General features: G+C 41.8%; 1 protein-coding gene across 2 annotated transcripts in view; it reads left to right on the forward strand.

The window, feature by feature from the left end:
• ckap5 (cytoskeleton associated protein 5) overlaps positions 1 to 16424 on the forward strand; it is a 33149-nt gene extending 16725 nt beyond the window's left edge. The window contains exons 26-44 of one of the 2 annotated variants that reach the window (XM_034685523.1): positions 196 to 278; positions 907 to 1017; positions 1573 to 1695; positions 2767 to 2916; positions 3013 to 3216; positions 3293 to 3428; positions 4358 to 4551; positions 4656 to 4828; positions 10497 to 10670; positions 10777 to 10897; positions 11274 to 11453; positions 11547 to 11734; positions 11817 to 11892; positions 11979 to 12167; positions 12255 to 12392; positions 13535 to 13618; positions 13732 to 13891; positions 13981 to 14102; positions 14255 to 16424. In XM_034685523.1, coding sequence (XP_034541414.1) covers positions 196 to 278; positions 907 to 1017; positions 1573 to 1695; positions 2767 to 2916; positions 3013 to 3216; positions 3293 to 3428; positions 4358 to 4551; positions 4656 to 4828; positions 10497 to 10670; positions 10777 to 10897; positions 11274 to 11453; positions 11547 to 11734; positions 11817 to 11892; positions 11979 to 12167; positions 12255 to 12392; positions 13535 to 13618; positions 13732 to 13891; positions 13981 to 14102; positions 14255 to 14515 — 2867 coding nt within the window. In that variant the 3' untranslated portion in view covers positions 14516 to 16424. The remainder of the gene's footprint in view (positions 1 to 195; positions 279 to 906; positions 1018 to 1572; positions 1696 to 2766; positions 2917 to 3012; positions 3217 to 3292; positions 3429 to 4357; positions 4552 to 4655; positions 4829 to 10496; positions 10671 to 10776; positions 10898 to 11273; positions 11454 to 11546; positions 11735 to 11816; positions 11893 to 11978; positions 12168 to 12254; positions 12393 to 13534; positions 13619 to 13731; positions 13892 to 13980; positions 14103 to 14254) is intronic. The other variant, XM_034685524.1, reaches the window with a different exon arrangement.
• Positions 16425 to 17923: the final 1499 nt, after the last annotated feature.

Consider the following 17923-nt stretch of genomic DNA (forward strand, 5'->3'; position numbering starts at 1 on the left):
TGTATGTGGTAGTAGTCTGATAGTTCAGCTGCATGCACCACTTTTAAACTGTCACATCAATACTGACAGTGTTACTTAGCTTGCACTACAGGGAGAGTGGTTAAAATATAGTACTGGGACATCAATAGGTCTTTGCTGGACATAAAGTTCATATTTATGCACTCAAGATAATGTTGATCTATATCTCTACTGCAGCTACCAGGTCTCAGCCAGCTGCTGATGAGTATGACAATAAACCTGAGGTGAAGAAGGTCAGAGGAGGAGCGCCTGCTAAGAAGGTACATCTGACTGGATCACTTCCTGTTTTGGGTTTTCAGGGTGTTTTGATGATTCATTGCTCTGAAAGCAACTTCAAGTAGAAGTTGGATTATTCTACTTTTTTCTTACTTTACATATCAAGAGGTCTAAATTACTAAATGTACAAAGAGTTTTGGAATTGCTTGGGCTGGCAGCTGAGACACAGCTGTAACAGCTGCAGCCTAATCTTTCAGGGCAAATGTGCCATTTTCTCAAAGTGTCTGTATTTGTCACCAACAGGCTCAGATTTGTATTCAGACTGTTTTACAGCTTTACAAAAATGAGCCTAGGCTGCAGGAGACACACTTTTAGTACTTTAAGTGTACTAACTTTGCAATGAAACATTATGCTGAAGTTCAATTTGCAGATGAAAATTGAGGAAATCTAGTGAAGCTGTACCAAAACTTAATGTACATTAAACCTCGAAATATGAAAAGGAAGAAGAGACCCTGGGTTTAAAATGATCTCATCTCCCCTTTAGCTGTCTATATATTCAGTCATTCTGGTTGTTGTGTACATCTTTTCTTTCCTTTATGTACTAAATTTGGTTTTGTCAATCATTCCCTGACCATGCAGTTTAAACATAACATGGTCTTTTTACTCACCCAGCCTCCCTCCTCTACCGAGGAGTCAGCCCCTCCCCCTCCCTCCAAGGACAAGGACAGTAATTCTAGTAAAAAGCCTCCTGGCAAAGGGAAGGCAGCAGCTGGCAGTCAACAGGTAGATGTGAGGCAGAGCGCCATGTGTCGAAACTCAGGCCAGAATATCTTTAACTCTTCATCTCCTGGCAGTGAGCAGCAGATGAAGGCAGAGTTTCTCTGTGGACACTTTTGCTCTCGTTTCTCTGCCTCTGCGTGGTCTGATCTCGCCTCAGTCTAATCCTGTTTCTGTCTAGTCACTAATACTGAATACACAACTGTAATGCCAAGTGCACAGTGTTGGTGTGGTGAAATGATAACAAAAGACTTTTGTTTCATGCTTTTAACATGTGACCTTGACAGGCTTTAAATGCATGAGATGACATGTGTCACTTTGGGGTTTCTAGTTGGATGTGTGAGTGTGGGGTGGTTTCATGGTTTCCAATAATATCACATCACATCCATGTTTCTGCTCTGTGTTGGTGTGATAACCTGCAGTGACATCTTTTCACCGTAACACTCTTATCTCTTGTTTATACCCTTGACTTTCACGCACACACACAGAGACATCAAATTACGTTAATACACAGCCATTTTGTCCCTCTCTCTCACACTGATACATTCTCCTACTCCTCAGGGAGCAGCTGGCAAGAAACCTGCAGCCAAAAACGCGAAGGATGAAGAAGACAGGTCTGGGCCAATCTTCGTCCTCATCCCCAGCGCTAAGGAGCAGAGGATCAAAGAGGAGAAGCAGTTGAAGGTACCTGAAAGATGGAATGACACATACAGTTTAAAATATATGAGAGATTAAGGATAAGAAACGTTTACACTGAGCGAAAGCTCAATGGTAGAGTCCAAAAGTGACTTTCTTCTCATCACATCTAAATGACCATTTTAATCAATTAACTCGTCACCTCTTGTGGGGAAAACTGAGCTGGGCTGTTGGTCAGTAGGTGTGTGTTTAGGGTTACTTTTGTCATTCACTGCACCTCCCACTTCACCCACTTGGCTGTGTGTTTCTTTATGAGATACAGATTTAAGCTCCTGTGAGGAGTTTTTAGTTGATTATGAAACAGACTAAAATTATTACTGATTACCCAATATAACCTTCAAAAGCAAACAAGATCATTAGCGAGAAAATTGACTATTTCTGTTCAGTAATTTTAATGCCTAATCCAAACTGCTGCAGCAGGGTATGTGTAGGATGAGGCAATTGTCCGCCAAAACAGTCTCATGGTTAACATTTTCCACAGCAAACATTCTCAATGAGTGATACGATTTGCCGTTAAAAAGACAGCACAGACTTTTCTTAACAAAAACAGAACCTACTCATGTACAGGACAAGATCAGTAAATAGATGAGATGTGCAGCCATTTCCACAGTGGGTTGCCAAAATGACGCAAGCCTTAAGTTCCTCACAGGAATGAAGTTCTCCTGTTGCATTTAGTTGCCACAGACTTAGAAAAATATATATTTTTAAGGGGCTTACTTTTATTGTCTGAAGCTGATGCTGAAGTGTTGACATTTTTTTTTCCTGGCTCATGTTCCAATGAGTTACAGAAACTATAGGGAGGTGAACGCTCTGCACCTTAATTACTTAATGTTAATATACGTTTTTACACACCGTCATAAACCATGGATAAGAATATATTGATGATTGATTAATGGCCCAGCTCTATTCCCAGTTTAATTTATGCTGCTGCAAGGTGTCTTTTCAATCACAATGTTACCATAAGACAAAGTTTGATGACGTTTTAGTGATTACGACAGCCCTAGATGGTCATAAGTTTGCTTAAGTTTTGTCTTATTTCTCAACATTTTTCTGTTGTAGATCTTGAAGTGGAACTTCAACACCCCCCGAGACGAATACGTGGAGCAGCTGAAAACTCAGATGGCCACCTGCTTTGCTAAGTGGCTGCAGGACGAGCTCTTCCACTTTGACTTCCAGAGACATGTCAAGGCCATCGGTGTCATGATCGAGGTAACACTGTCTGTCTCCATGAAGATGGGAGCTGTGTATTAGGAGTTGGCTGGTTTTAGTCATTGAACCTGTATGTCTGTGTTCTGAATTCATCAGAGGCTGGAGACTGAGAGTGATGCCACCATAGGCTGTCTGGACCTGATTCTGAAATGGTTCACCCTGCGCTTCTTTGATACAAACACCACCGTCCTGATGAAGGTGCTGGAGTATTTGAAGCTACTGTTTGCCATGCTGAACAGAGAAAATTATCACCTGACCGAGTATGAGGCCAACTCTTTCGTCCCATACCTCATACTGAAGGTGAGCACACTGAAGATAAGAAATGGAAAGCCTCTCAAAAACTTTGTTGCTCAGTTTCTTTACCTCGTTTCTTCAGGTGGGAGAGTCGAAGGATGTGGTGCGTAAAGACGTGAGGGCAATTCTGGCGATGCTGTGTAAGGTTCACCCTGCATCCAAGGTGTTCCCTTTCCTGATGGACGGTACCAAGTCCAAGAACTCCAAACAGAGAGCTGGTATGTCTCTTTTTAGAAACGAGCAACAGGCTAAGGCCTCATGCACAAGAAGGTTCTTCTCATGGTCTGCGTAAATAGCACCAATATCTTTACATCTAACTTAGTATGACAGACTAGTATCTCCCTTTTCTATTTCATCTGCTAGCTTATAACAGCCTTACATGGGGGAACTTGTGACATGCTTTCTTAATAAATCTTCACTCTTTGCATGAGCCAAGACTGGAAACTCTTAATATTAAGAGAATCTCGCCAAAAATTAATAGCAGCACCAAATGAGGAAATTGCAAAGTAGATGGATTGTAAACATGAAGAGAAATCCGGAGAGCGATGCTCTCACAGTGTCCTTCCCAAGCAGCAACCTCCAGTCTCTAAATATAAAGCCCATGCAGAAGTGTTATAAACTGCAGTTCATTGAGCATCCACTTGTGGCTGGCTGCAGAAACACCGGAAACCACATACACACCAATTCAAAAAAGACGATCTTTGCAGCATAAATAAACATGTTTACAGCTTAGTTCAAAAAACGGCTTCGATCTGAATAGCTAATGTCTCTATCGGAGGCTAGGAGGCTCAAAGCCCGCCTCTTTACCTCACACTAGCTCTCCAGCAGTTAGGCCAGCAGCACTCAGGAACAGGCTGTGGTCCTTCCTTGCTGAAAGTGGCATCACCGTTGCATGCTGGCTTGATGTTGGTACCTAGTGTCAGCTGCATCTTCAAATTTGAGGCACCTTGCAAGATATGCCGAAGTGCTTTTAAATCGGGATGTATGATAACATATGCAACACCAGCTAATTGCCGTTGTTCTGCTGTGCAATAATATTTTAATTGTTCATATTCAGGTCTTAAAAATACTTTGATTAGATGTCCATACAGCCTCCCTGTCTGTTCCATCGCCTCTTTCTAACAACTTGTTTCCTTTGTGTCTTCAGAATGTCTGGAGGAGTTGGGTTGTTTGATAGAGGGCTATGGGATGAATGTATGCCAACCCACTCCTGCAAAGTGTCTGAAGGACATCGCAGTTCACATTGGCGACAGGGACACATCAGTCCGTAACGCTGCTCTGAACACCGTGGTGGCGGTCTACAACGTCTGTGGGGAACAAGTCTACAAACTAGTTGGACATGTAAGATAGAGTTGATACCTCAGTCAGATTTTACAGAAGATGTTTAAGCCCTAAAATTTGCACGAGTACAAACTTACACAACCCTTTCCACTGTGCTTTCCCAGTTGTCGGAAAAGGAAATGAGCATGCTGGAGGAGAGAATCAAGCGATCGGCGAAGAAGACTCCTGCAGCTCCTGCAAAGCCGAGCGCTGCAGAAAAGTCTCAGAGGGAGCATCCAACTAACCCCAACGCCACCTTCCTACGAAAGCCCGCACAGGAAGACCCCAACAAACTCAAGTAGGTCACCTCTGTCTCAGGGGGGCGGTGGGGATTTGAACCTGAGGTGAATGAAATACCAGGAAACTTACTGAGCACAAACCATAGTGCCTTTTCTGTAGCATCGATTATAGGAAATATGTGATTTTCTTGGCAGACTGGGATGCTGTCAGGAAATAAAGGAGCCATGACGATATATTTATCATCAGACAAGCATTGATGGTGGAAAAATGTGATCTTTATTGGGATCACAAATAAAGCTCTAATTGACACAAAACAAGTCTTCACAGCTTCCCCTTTCCTCCTTCCCATAACACACCTCTAAAGACAATCTTATCCTCTCTGCTGAAAAAGATAACTGCATATAAGTCTTGTAAATGGATGCAAAACTTCTCGAAACCCAACTTTTCATGCATGTTGTATGTTCTTTCAACCATCCACCTCTTTAATCTGTCAGATCCACAACAGAACTCCTGACTGTAGTTTAGTTCATGCCATAAATCTTTGAATGTTTGTCCTCTGCTTGAAGCTAATCTGTCCTACTCTTCTCATCCTGTTTTCTGAGTCACTGCATGTTACGTTGCTCTCACAGATGCTCATTTAAAGGAACATTGGTACATCCAACCCTCTCCTTTGTGTCTGTGAAACCAACCTTAGTTTGTTTGCGTCTTTAGCTGCCTGCCTGTCTCTTAACCCTTCATCTCTCTTCCTGTGTGGTTTTCCTCTTTTTCTGCTCTGCCTGCCTCCCGTTTCTGGAGCAGGATAATGTATCGCACGTATAGGATGTAAGTACCTCCTCCTCCTCGTCCTCCTCCTCTTCGCCCCTCTTTTCTTTCTGTTGTCATCGTAAGGACTCCACTCTGAATGCAATCTACTTCCCAACCATTCCTGGAACTAATGAACAGAAAGTTCTCTGTGACGTTTGAGCTCAAGTTGTTGTGCTTCTTCACTTTGTTGGGGAAGCACCGACTCATGCTCAAAGAGTCCTACAGTCACTTTGAATATGGTTTGTTCCTTCCCTCATGAACCCCTCTGTCTTGCTTCTGTATGTTCCTGTTTCCTGTGCCAAGAAAATTGATGACTGTTTATATGTTATATGCAGGTACGCCAAACAATGTTGAGACTTCAGGTTTTAGACAGTTCAAATAAAAACCCGTCAAAGACACTCATCAGGGTTTCATCATCATGTGTTGACATGGATCCCTCGCTTTAAGCTTAGAAGTATGAGCATCCTTCTTTCAACATTTTATAATTTGCAAAAAAATGTGTTGCTTTAATATTGCACAATTTTAAATTAAGGAATAAGAATGTAAATAAAGAGCCTTTTAATCTTTTCAAAAAAAGCATATTTTTAATATCAGATTGAAATGTGCCGCAAAGTATCCACCTCGATCCCCTTTGAGGCAAGTAAAGGACAAAATAGAAATGCAGCACAGCCTAGTAGTTTTCATCTGCACATTCATGTTTGCCTACGCTACAAACAGTCATTGAACAAATATGAAAATATGGCCCGTTCTTTGTATAATATTAGTGTTATTATCATTTAGGGTTAGAGATGTAACAGTGTAGACTAAATCTTTGTAATGTCTTAATTACAGCAGTGATCATACCGGCTAGACAATGAGATAACCATAGACATGAAGGAGATACCACTCTTTGAAATAAGCACATTTCTGTTATTATTTTTTAGATTTCTTTTTCATTGAGTGTTTCATATTGAAAAGGTGTTACGATGAAAAAACATAATACAAATGGGATTAAGGCTAGGGTTGGTAGTCACGGAAAACTAGCATGAATTTGAATGTAGCATTTACTCAGGACTCCGTCTAACCCCTCCCCCCTTCCCTCGGAGCTCCTCCAAAACGACGCCCTCGCTCACATGCACAAGTGCCACTGATTCGCGACCATATGATCGTGACTGATTCAAAACTGGTCCTCACCAAAACATTATCATAGTGAAAGTTAAAAACACAAACAAACATGGCTGCTGTTAGTACTCACAACTGTCATGCTAGCATTTCCAGTTGTACCGGTGACACGATATCAGGAGAAAAGTTATAATACTGTAACAGCTCTACTGTTTGTTGAATGTGTTCTGTGTAGATCAGGCATGTCCAAAGTACGGCCCAGGGGCCAATCGCGGCCCGAGGTCCATTTATTTATGGCCCCAAGCTTCCATCTTAAAATGTGTTATTTCTAGCACAGATATGAATCACATTCTGAATCATCTGTACATTTACAGTTTCTTTCAAGAGCACAAACAAAACTAAAGTAAATCCAGAAACGTCTCAAAAAGCTTCATATGGATTACTTGTGTAAAGCCAAAGCTCTGGATATTCTGCAAGAATATAATTAGGAGGAAAAACAAGAACTATTAAAGTTGACAGGTTTTTCAAATTAATGTTTAAAAGTTCGGAAGACGCAAAAGAGGACGCAAGACAAGATCAAAATTATAAAATTGTGCAGAAAAGGCAAAATTTGGTGCATAAAAATAGTTCAGAACGCAGGACAATGATTATTCAGTTAAAATGTTGTCAGCTGGTCAGAAAAGTCTTAAAAACATCATAAAATAGAGGTGTGATGAAACCCAGGTCGTGATCCTGCCATAGAAAAATAACGAGACAATATTTTTCCCACATTGCCCGACCCTAATCAAAAACATTTTCCTCCAGAAGAAGATAAAGTTTGCTTATGTTTACGTGTCTTGTGGAGAACTGAGGACTTCTGATTTATTGAGAATTTTTTTTAAAATAATTGTTATTAAATAGAGATTTCAAATATAACTTTTATGATTCCTAGGTCTCAGTAGGAGCCACTGGCCCCGAGGTATTCTGACAACATCAAATGTGGCCCTCCTTGAAAAAAGTTTGGACACCATTGGTGTAGATGGTCTTAATTCCTACAGTTTTGACAGGTAGTGAAGGCATCAGGAAGGGAGCGGAGGTGTGAGAGAGAGAGTGCGAGCTGGAGAGAGGAGAGACAGGCAGGAGAAGTTCTTCATTCATTCAAACATTGATTGCTGCTTTGTTGGCTGGCATGGTCACGGCCGACAGTGACCGGTTATTAAAAATCAATGTGTTCACGAATCTGCTCGTCATCCCTACAGCGTCCGGACGGACGCTACAGTACATAAACATTTTCTGTTGGACTTACTAAATGTCATCAATTATTTTGCTTGTCAGAGCCCCCGTGGTGAGAGCTTTTTAGACTCTGATCCGGACTACAGTCCTGAGCAAAGCACCTCATCAGGTCAGAGGGGACAGGCCCGATGAGGTGCAAGGGGGTCAGTCAGTAGAGTCAGGGAAGCAGAGGCAGGGGACGGGGAGTGAACGCCGGGGAAATGTACGCAGGACGGGATTTGATTGGTTTAATCATTTTTGGACCCCAAAAACGGTGATTGGTTGGTGTTTTACCAGGTTTACTCTGGCTGTAGATAGCGGCTTTTTTTCACTCTTTTTAAGAACACATAATGTATTGATTGCCATCGGGACAGAAAGATAATTTTAACCAGTATATCAAAAAGTGTATCTAAATCTGATTACCAACCCCAGCTTTCAATCAAATAAAAAACCCTGTCTCGGAATGACAACGAATGCTGCACAGACTGTTCAGACAAACAAATTATGCAAAATTATTACCAATAATTATGCACCCTTGTATACACAAGTACACATACCTAGTGTTAGCACAGATGAGAGAGTACCAGTGTATTTTAATAATATGGCCAATAAACATGTAACATTTATGTCAGCAATTTCCAATGCATTTATGGCTGAGGTCATGAGTTATGTTCTCCAGACAGGGGAGCCAGAATCCACATGCTGACCATGTTGGTGACCTGCAGAGCAAAATATACCTTTTTGCCTGAATAAAAGATACATTAACAAAGATTGGATGTCCGTGTTAAAAAAATAATAAGTAGTAGGATTCAATAGTTAAAATGAAGGAGACATTGAGAATGGGTTATCTCTTGGCCCACAGACTGAATCTCTTTCTCCTTAATGCGATCACGTGACCAGAACATTCATAAAAACTAAGGGGCAACCTCTGGTCTCAAAATATGAAGCCCATGCTGAAGTGTTATAAACTGCAATTCATCGAGCATTCGCTTGAGGCTTGCTGCAGAAACACCGGACACCACATACACACCCATTCAAAGAAGACGATCTTTGCAGCATTAATAAACATGTTTACAGCCTGGTTCAAAAAACGTCTTCGGTCTGAAGAGCTAATTACTCTATCGGCACACACTGTACGTGGGTTGAATGTTTTTCTAACGCAACGGTTCTGAAGATATTAAGATTACCGGTTTTGCCCAGATAAGCACATGACTGACTTGACTGACAGACGGGAACACTGTAGCTGTTGGCGAGGAGGCTCAAACTCCCCCTCCTTACCTCACACTAGCTCGACAGCTGTTAGGTTGAGTTCAACATTTCCAATATGGCTCCCGCCGAGGACTGGCTTCAAAACAGCGCTTCAGGAACATATGGGTGACGTCACGGATACTACCTCCATTATTTATACAGTTTATGGTAAAATCGTACCTTCATATATATTCTATTTAAACATTTTCTGGAAGAAATGGGAATAATTGTGAATTGAGTTTTATCAAAAAAATGTAAACATTCTTCATGTAGGCATTGAGGAATATTTCAGAAAGGGTCCTCTGTTGTAAGGAGTGGTAACTGTAATAGTTCAATAAAAGGTTAAACTCAGTGTCCAGAAACCTCCCTTAAAAATTCAACAGCCACAGCTGTTTATAGTATCCCAGTCTTATAGACCAGTGATCACAACAGTCACTATTATTTTATATAAATAATACAAATCTATAGAATAATTAAACATATATTTGTATCATTTTTGATATGTGGACTATCTGCCCTCACTGTACTCATTGTGTACCTGTTTATCTTTGTGCATAGAGATACAGAGAGTATGTGAGATTTTCTGTGGTACTATGTCCTTCCTGTAACCTCTCCTGTTTACGTGTACTAATGCCATTGAGGTAATGTATACTGCAACTGGGGTGGTCTCTTTTGATAAAACTAATTTGATGGTGCTGCACTGTCGAGGCTCCATCATAGAGGCATGATGCAAAGACACTGACAGGTAAACAAACGGGTGCAGTTGGATCTTAGAAATCGTAGTTCAGCCTGTATCAAATACATCCATCCCTTTGTGAAGGTGGTGTTCTCTCTGTTCCCTCCTCTGTTAAGGAGATGAATGTTGGTAATAGATCAGTGCTGATCAGCTCCAGTCCTGATAGTCTGTCTGTACAAGAGAAGATCAGGCTTGAAAACTTTAAATATTAGGTTTCCTGAACAGTTCTTAATTAGCACTGGAGGATAAAAGCCTGAAACTCATCTTGTCCAAATCGTTATGGAAGTTGTATGTTCAATTAAATTTGGTATCTGGTGGTTTTAAAGCCAAAAAGCAGAATCACACCGTTTACAGTGATTGGTGTAATAGTTTTTACTTTATGAAGATCACTGACAGGAAGTTATACCTTTTTATCCTCCTTTTTTTTCACCTCGTACCTAGAAGAAAGTGGATGTATCCACTTGCCCTCAAACTAACAATAAGTAAAAGCTTGTTCCACTCAGGACTGGAGTTAAAAGGCACTGATCGATAAGACACTAGATTAAAATACGTATTTTCTCCACTCCCTCTATCACCGTCTATACAGCCAAGCCCGCCAGAATGCCCATCACAGCGAGTCCTCCCACCCGTCCATCCCCAAAGAGTTCCAGTTGGACCTCGACATGATCGAGATGGACCAGAGCAGAGTGTGTGAGCTGCCTGACCTCGTCCAACACAAGCTGGACGAGCTCCTGGAGCCAATCATGATCCCCGAACCCAAGTAAGCACAAACACAGTGAACACGCATTTAGTTTCTCCTACAGACACTGAAACTGAACTGAAGTCTTCAAAAAGAGAAAGTCATTAAGTTTGTTTTTCGTTAACAGGATGCGGCCTGTCTCTCCACATTTTGACGACCTTCACAACAGCACGGCCTCCACCATCAACTTTGTCATCTCTCAGGTGGCGAGCGGTGACATAAACACCAGCATACAGGCGCTGGCACAGGTACGCAAACATACTATATCTTAATAGTTCTGCTTTATCATAAAGAGATCAATTAAATTGTCTTTAAATGGCTCTATTGTTTAAAGAGACAGTAATATAGAAAAGTGTTTCAGACAGAAGCTGAAATACAGGTCTGAGATGAGTGAAGAGTTTTTCTGAGTTGTTCATCAGCCATGTAAAGCTGCTACAGAGGTATCAGAGGGACAATATAACACTTGGAAATAAGCATAATATCTCCTCATTAAATATAACTGTGCATTCTTTTCTCTTGGCAACATCTTTCACATTGTCACATTTTTTTGCATAAAATAAAAATATCCATTAAAGTCACTTCAAGGTGAGATGAGCAGTTGTGTGCTTTTGTTTTCCCTCGCAGATTGACGAGGTGTTGCGGCAGGAAGACAAAGCAGAAGTCATGTCGGGACACATCGATCAGTTCCTCATCGCCACCTTCATGCAGCTGCGGCTCATCTACAGCACACACATGGCTGACGACCGGCTGGACAAGAAGGACATCATTAAACTCTACAGCTGCATCATCGGGAACATGCTCTCTGTGAGTTCAATGCATCTATGTGATGAATCAGCACATACTGAGATGAGGAGACATGAATATTTACACGAACCTCCCTTTGTGTCTTTCTCTCAGCTGTTCTCGATGGAGGCCCTGGCCAGAGAAGCGTCCATGGGCGTGCTGAAGGACCTGATGCACGGCCTGATCACACTAATGCTGGACGGCAGAGTGGAGGACATAGAAGACGGACAGCAGCTTATCAGATCCGTCAACCTGCTGGTCATCAGAGTCCTGGAGAAGTCCGATCAGACTAACATGATCAGGTCAGTGTGAAGACACTTCAACTACAGTCTTTCATATTTACAGGAAGCTTAGATTATGAACCCTCTCCTTCTCTCTTTGCAGCGCTCTGCTGGTTTTGCTTCAGGACAGTTTGGTCGCAACAGCTGGCCCCCCCATGTTCTCTGATCTCGTCATGAAGGTAAAGAGAATTGCAACGACAGAAGATCTCACACAGATCTGACTGTGCCGTATATGTAGCTCATGTGTGCGTGCGTGTATTTTCAGTGTCTGTGGAGGATGATCCGCTTCCTCCCAGACACCATCAACAGCATTAACCTGGACCGGATCTTACTCGACGTCCACAACTTCATGAAGGTTTTCCCCAAAGAGAAACTCAAGCAGCTCAAGAGCGACGTCCCGCACAGAACCCTGAAGACTCTGTTACACACACTCTGCAAGCTCACAGGGGTCAAGGTAACGACACATTCACACTTATCATCTTGCTAGTTCATGTTTCTGGAGTTTGAATGTTTTGTTTTATGTGAATGTGTTGATGAACAGATCCTGGACCACCTTTCAATGATAGAGAATCGTAATGAGTCTGAGTTGGAGGCTCATCTGAGGCGAGTTGTCAAATTCTCTGGAAACCTGTCAGGGCACAAGAGTGACCGTGGCAACGAGAAGGGCTGTATGCACATGGTGAGCAAAACAAACAAATACACTTGAGTAGCTTCTACAGCTTCGTATCCTCTTTTTCAAGGTTCTCTTAATCTTGGCCCTACTTCAACACATGTATATATATTTTTTATGAGATGGGCTGTAATGACAGATTAGACACATTTGCCCCAAGCGGCAACCTCCAGTCTAAAAATATGAGTCCAATGCAGAAGTGTTAAAAACTGCAGTTCATCGAGGCTCCTCTTGAGGCTGGCTCCGGAAGTACCGGAAGTCACATACACATGAATGGGAAAAAGACGATCTTTACAGCAGAAATAAACATGTTTACAGCCTGGCGCAAAAGATGAGTGTGGTCTGAATAGCTCATTTCTCAATCGGCTCACACTGTGAAGGGGGTGAAAAACGCGGCAGTTTCGAAGATATTGAGATTACGAGTCTTCCAATGAGAGGCACAACTGCCGACAGAAGCAATATGGCTGCCGCCAATGATTGGTCTCAAAACAGCGCTTCAGAAACAGATGGGTGATGTCACGGATACTACGTCTATATTTTATACAGTCTATGATTTACCAATTTGAAGGACATCAGCTGACAGTTTTTGTTTTGACATGCTCAGGAATGATCCTAAATGTCTAATAATGTTACACAGACAGTAACACAGACAAACCTGCAAGGACCCTGCCACTCTATCAACAAAGCTCAATCTGGAACCCTTACTATTTGAAATGCCACAGTTGCACCAAAATTAAAATCAAGCTCACTGATCTAGACAGAGAAATATCAGCAAATCCTGTGTTTGTGTCCTCTGAGGTAGCAATAACCCTTTTGTCTGTTGAGTTTGGTTGCTCTGAAGTGTCTGATGTAACAGCTGTTGTTTTCAAAAAGGGGATCTCTTCTTACCTAACTTACTCATGTCTGTGTAGATCCTTTTATCAATGTTATCAAACACTTTTAATAACACCCTGATCTTTTAAGAGACAAGAGTAGGCACTTTGAGTTGATGTGTTTTGATCTGAAGAATTTTGCCCTGAAATCTATCATCATCAGTTGTCAAATCTAGCGACCAAAGGGGCCCAGTCTAAATGACAAAAGGGTTACCTGAAAAGTTTTTTACATAACTGTGATGATGGATGTAACATGACTTATCTCTGTTTTATCCCCAGGATGATCGGATGTCAAAGGCGAAGGTCAGCGACATTCTGTCTGAAATCTTCAAGAAGATCGGCTCCAAGGAGAACACTAAAGAGGTCAGCTCCACACTGAAAGTCGTCTTAGTGTGTTTTTTTTGCACAACTTCACAAAAACAAGGTCAAGACTGGAAACATGAATGTTTAAATAATGTGCCTTGTCTTGTTTTCAGGGCTTGACGGAGTTGTATGAATACAAACAGAAGTACTCTGATGCTGACCTGGAGCCATTCCTCAAAAACACATCGCAGTTCTTCCAGAGCTACGTTGAGCGAGGGCTTCGCATGATCGAGTCTGAAAGAGAGGGCAAGACTCGCATCCAGACCTCAGCAGGTAAAGCTCAGAGCTGTTACTGTGTACCTTCATTCCCAGTGAAGGCAGGAGTACACCGTTTTCATTTATGTGTCTGTGTGTCTCTGCAGTGATCCCTCAGCACGGCATGGACTCCAGCCTGACTAGCAACAATGAAGAGCTGAAACCAGCCGTTTACTATGAGAGACTGAAGATCCTCAGACAGAGACAAGGCCTGGAAAACAATGCAAGAGTGAGTCCACACACACACTATACTTCCTTCACATCCATCCGTTTGTCAGATCTGTTATATAAAAGTGTTTCTATTGATTGAAACAGCATTTTTGCCATCACACCTAACACATCTCCTCAATCTCCTCCTTTCCCCCACTCCACCTGCTGCAGGGCATCGGAGGAGGCGAGGACGAGACTCAGCACCGACCTCCCATCTCCTCCCTGCTCTCCTCCAAGCCGTCGGTGGCATCCTCCACTGACATGCTCCACAGTAAGCTGTCTCAGCTCAAAGAGTCCCGAGAGCTGTACCAGCAGGAACACAACGCACACTCCCACTCCCCGACGCACACGCACACACGCTCCGCCTCACCTGCGGCCAACCTGGACGACCTGAAGAAGCGTCTGGAGAGAATAAAGAGCAACCGGCAGTGAGGAGCGCCGAGTCACCACCTCATCTTCATCTGCAAAAAATGCCTGTGGAGTTCAGCTGGTAGAACATACATTGTCCTTTTTAACTCCCTTTGTGTTCATTTTCATGTTCAGCTGATAGATGGAGATAGAAACCATGCTTATCTTTCAACAAACCAGGTAGCAACAGATGCAACACACCCTCGAGTTTAAACCTGACTCCACCCACTGTGCCTGTACGTTATTAGAAATCAAACGCACCCTAATCTGATTGTATAGTTGAGTACATTCGGAGTGAACTGAGGCTGTGACTGGGATTTTTAACATGCTCACACACACACACTCACACACACACACACACACACACACTCTCTCTCACATACACACACACACACACACACACACACACACACACACACACACACACACACACACACACACACACACACACAGCAGGACCCATTTTTAGCTAATATTCAAACTTCATACACATCATGTTTGTTTGTGTCGACCATCAGAAGAGATGAATCCAGAGTGAGTCGTGATGTGTGTCAACTGTAGTTCTCAGTCTGTACAGCTTCATCACTACACCATGTCTCAGCCTCCACCTTCACTGTATTATAATGACATAGTGAAACTACCCTCCTCCTCCACCTCTTCTTCCTACTCTTCTCTGTTTTAGTATCACCACACAAAAAATGTTTGTACATATTTAAAGGCTGTTAACCACTTAACCGTTATGAAGAGCTTCTCGTGTGGTTGCAGGAAAAAAAGAAAAACGACCGACAGGTTGTTTTGTTCCTGTTTAACCATGATGTACCATGTCACTGCTGCTGTGTTTGGAAGGAGAAACACTGCTGTAAATAGCTGAGGTAACTGTAAATGCAGTGTGTGACTGCCCTCTTGTGGCTGAAGCTGGTATCAGTGATTGCAGCTGAAGCCCTGTTTGCAATCAGGTCAGTAAAAAGCAGAAAAGGTGGTTCACAGCTGAAGAGTAGCAGCATGGAAACAGGGCTTGAAGCTCCAGCACTGGCTTGGTTGAACAAAGTGTCTGTTTTCTGTCAATTTCAGACACTTTGGGCCACAAAAGAAGTTACACTGCATTTACACAGCAATGTCGAGCCCTCTGTCTTCTTTCTGCTGATAAGACTGTAAAAGCCATGTCTGTGTGCAGATTTTAAAGGAAGTGTCTAGGAAGTCAGGGTTACACACAGAGTCTGTTAATTTTTATCCTGAAAGCGTTTTGTGGCCTTTTTGTATTTGGTTGCTCATAGTCAGTGGTTTTTAGTCCTCTTATTCCAAGTGGAATTCTGCTATTTTTAAATTTGTGGGCACAGATTTGAATACAACAAAATTCCTCTTTAAAGAGCAACCAGGTGAAAACTGCTGCTTGACAGGAAAAGTGGCACAATTAGTGCAAGTAGCTGTTGCTTTACAGCCAGTCAGGACAGAGTGTCTGTGTCCTCTTACCACAGGAAGTGGAGACCAAGCAGAGGTGTGTTTTAGTTAGGTGTTGGATTGTGTTGTGGGTTTCAGCTGTAAATACTGTACTTATCGTCCTCCATTAACACCTCCCTTCAGTTATTTAACAGCAGCCACTCTGTTGTGTTTGTAGGCTTTAAAGAGCATGGCATGAAGTCAGTGATTGTTTTTATTTTCTCATGTAAATAAAGTTTGCATTAATGAAAAACCTCTGTTTAATTCAGTCATTGTTCCCTGACCAAGACAACGATGACAATGAAGATGATGATGATGGTCATGGCTCTGTCAGTCATCTACTTTGTAGCTGAATGTTGAGTAAAGAAAAATAAATAACATTGTTTTTGTATTTAATTCAAATGTCAGTACTCATCTCTCATTGTTGCTCTCAAGCTTCCCTTGTATAATCCATAGTGGAAAATGGCAATAAAGTCTTGTTTTTTTTAACAATCCATTTTTGAGTTTGCATGGGGTCTCTTTGTCTTCAGCTACAGAGTCTAAAATAGCAGCATATATGTACTGTCTCGATGTTCTGTATAACTGGAATTTATCACTGTCATTTAGCATCTGACCTGTCTTGGCTATAGATGAATATACACCATGAACCTTGAAGACTCTAAAGATACTGATAAGGTGGTTTCAGATATTTCAGTTAAGAATTTGCAGTCATGCTGTCACCAACAAAAGCCTCAGAGATCACAATAATTAAACAAACAAAAAAATGTTACTTCAGCCAATTCATAAATGTTATCTCAAGTTACTACAAAAAGAGCAGACCAATCTCTTTGTGATGTTTAAGGACCCAAAAAGCAAGATAAAGGTGATCTAATCTTAGATTAGCAAGTATCATTGACAGGGAAAAACTTCCTTTGACCAGGCAGAAACCTCAAGCAGAACCAGACTCATACAGGGCTGATCAAAATTTTAAGACCAGTTGAAAAATTGCAAGAATTTACATTTTGCGCTGTTGGATCTTAAAAAGTGGAGCTTCAGAATGCAAAAAGAAGAAATGGGAGTGAGACAAAAAAAATATTTGAGAAAGCAATTTATTGAAAACAATTAAACTGAAATAGGCTGTTCATCAGCAGGTCAAACGTTTAAGAAAAAAACCTAGAAAACCCCCAAAATGTAAATAAACGTTTCAAAAAAGGACTCCGTAATGAGTAGCTCCTCCGTTCTTGTTGATCACTTCAAAAATTTCGTTTCGACATATTTGATGCAAGTGTTTCCAGGAGGCTAGTGGGAACGTTGTTCCGATTGGTGAAGATGGCTTCACGTAGGGCATCCCCTATGTGGAACTGATGTCCATTTTTGTAAACTTCCCTTGCCATAAATCTCCAAATGTTCTCAATTGGATTTAGATCAGGGGAACAAGCAGGATGGTCCTCTGGCTCAGAGCCGGTGAATGTTTTTTGGGTCTACCACTTGACTTTTTTGTTCCATAACCCTCAGGATCTTTTAAGAAATTAAAGATGACTGTCTCCAACCTCAGCAGCAATGGCTCCTTGCGAGAGGCCTTGCTTATGCAGATCAACAATCCAACCACGTTCAACCAGAGAAAGCTTTTTTGCCTTTGCCATCAGGAGGTCATGACTCATGACAGTGTGAATACCTGACAGAAAATGACATTGAATCCACATTTTTGCTCAGATTTTGGCTTTTAAACGCTGTGGTCTTAAACTTTTGATATGCTGATGAACAGCATATTTCACTTTAATTGTTGTTTGCCATAAATTTCTTACTCCATTTTTTTTTGTCTCACTCCCATTTCTTCTTTTTGCATTTTGAAGCTCTACTTAGAACCTTCATTAGATCCAACAGTGCAAAATGTAAATTTGTGCAATTTTTCAACTGGTCTTAAATTTTTGATTAGCACTGTATAGGACAGCCACCTGTTGCCACTGTGTCAGGCTTGGAAAGAGGGATAGAGGGGGATGCAGAAAGAAATAGAGA

This window comes from Notolabrus celidotus, chromosome 6 (assembly GCF_009762535.1).
Source record: "Notolabrus celidotus isolate fNotCel1 chromosome 6, fNotCel1.pri, whole genome shotgun sequence".
In the NCBI taxonomy this organism is placed as follows: domain Eukaryota; kingdom Metazoa; phylum Chordata; class Actinopteri; order Labriformes; family Labridae; genus Notolabrus; species Notolabrus celidotus.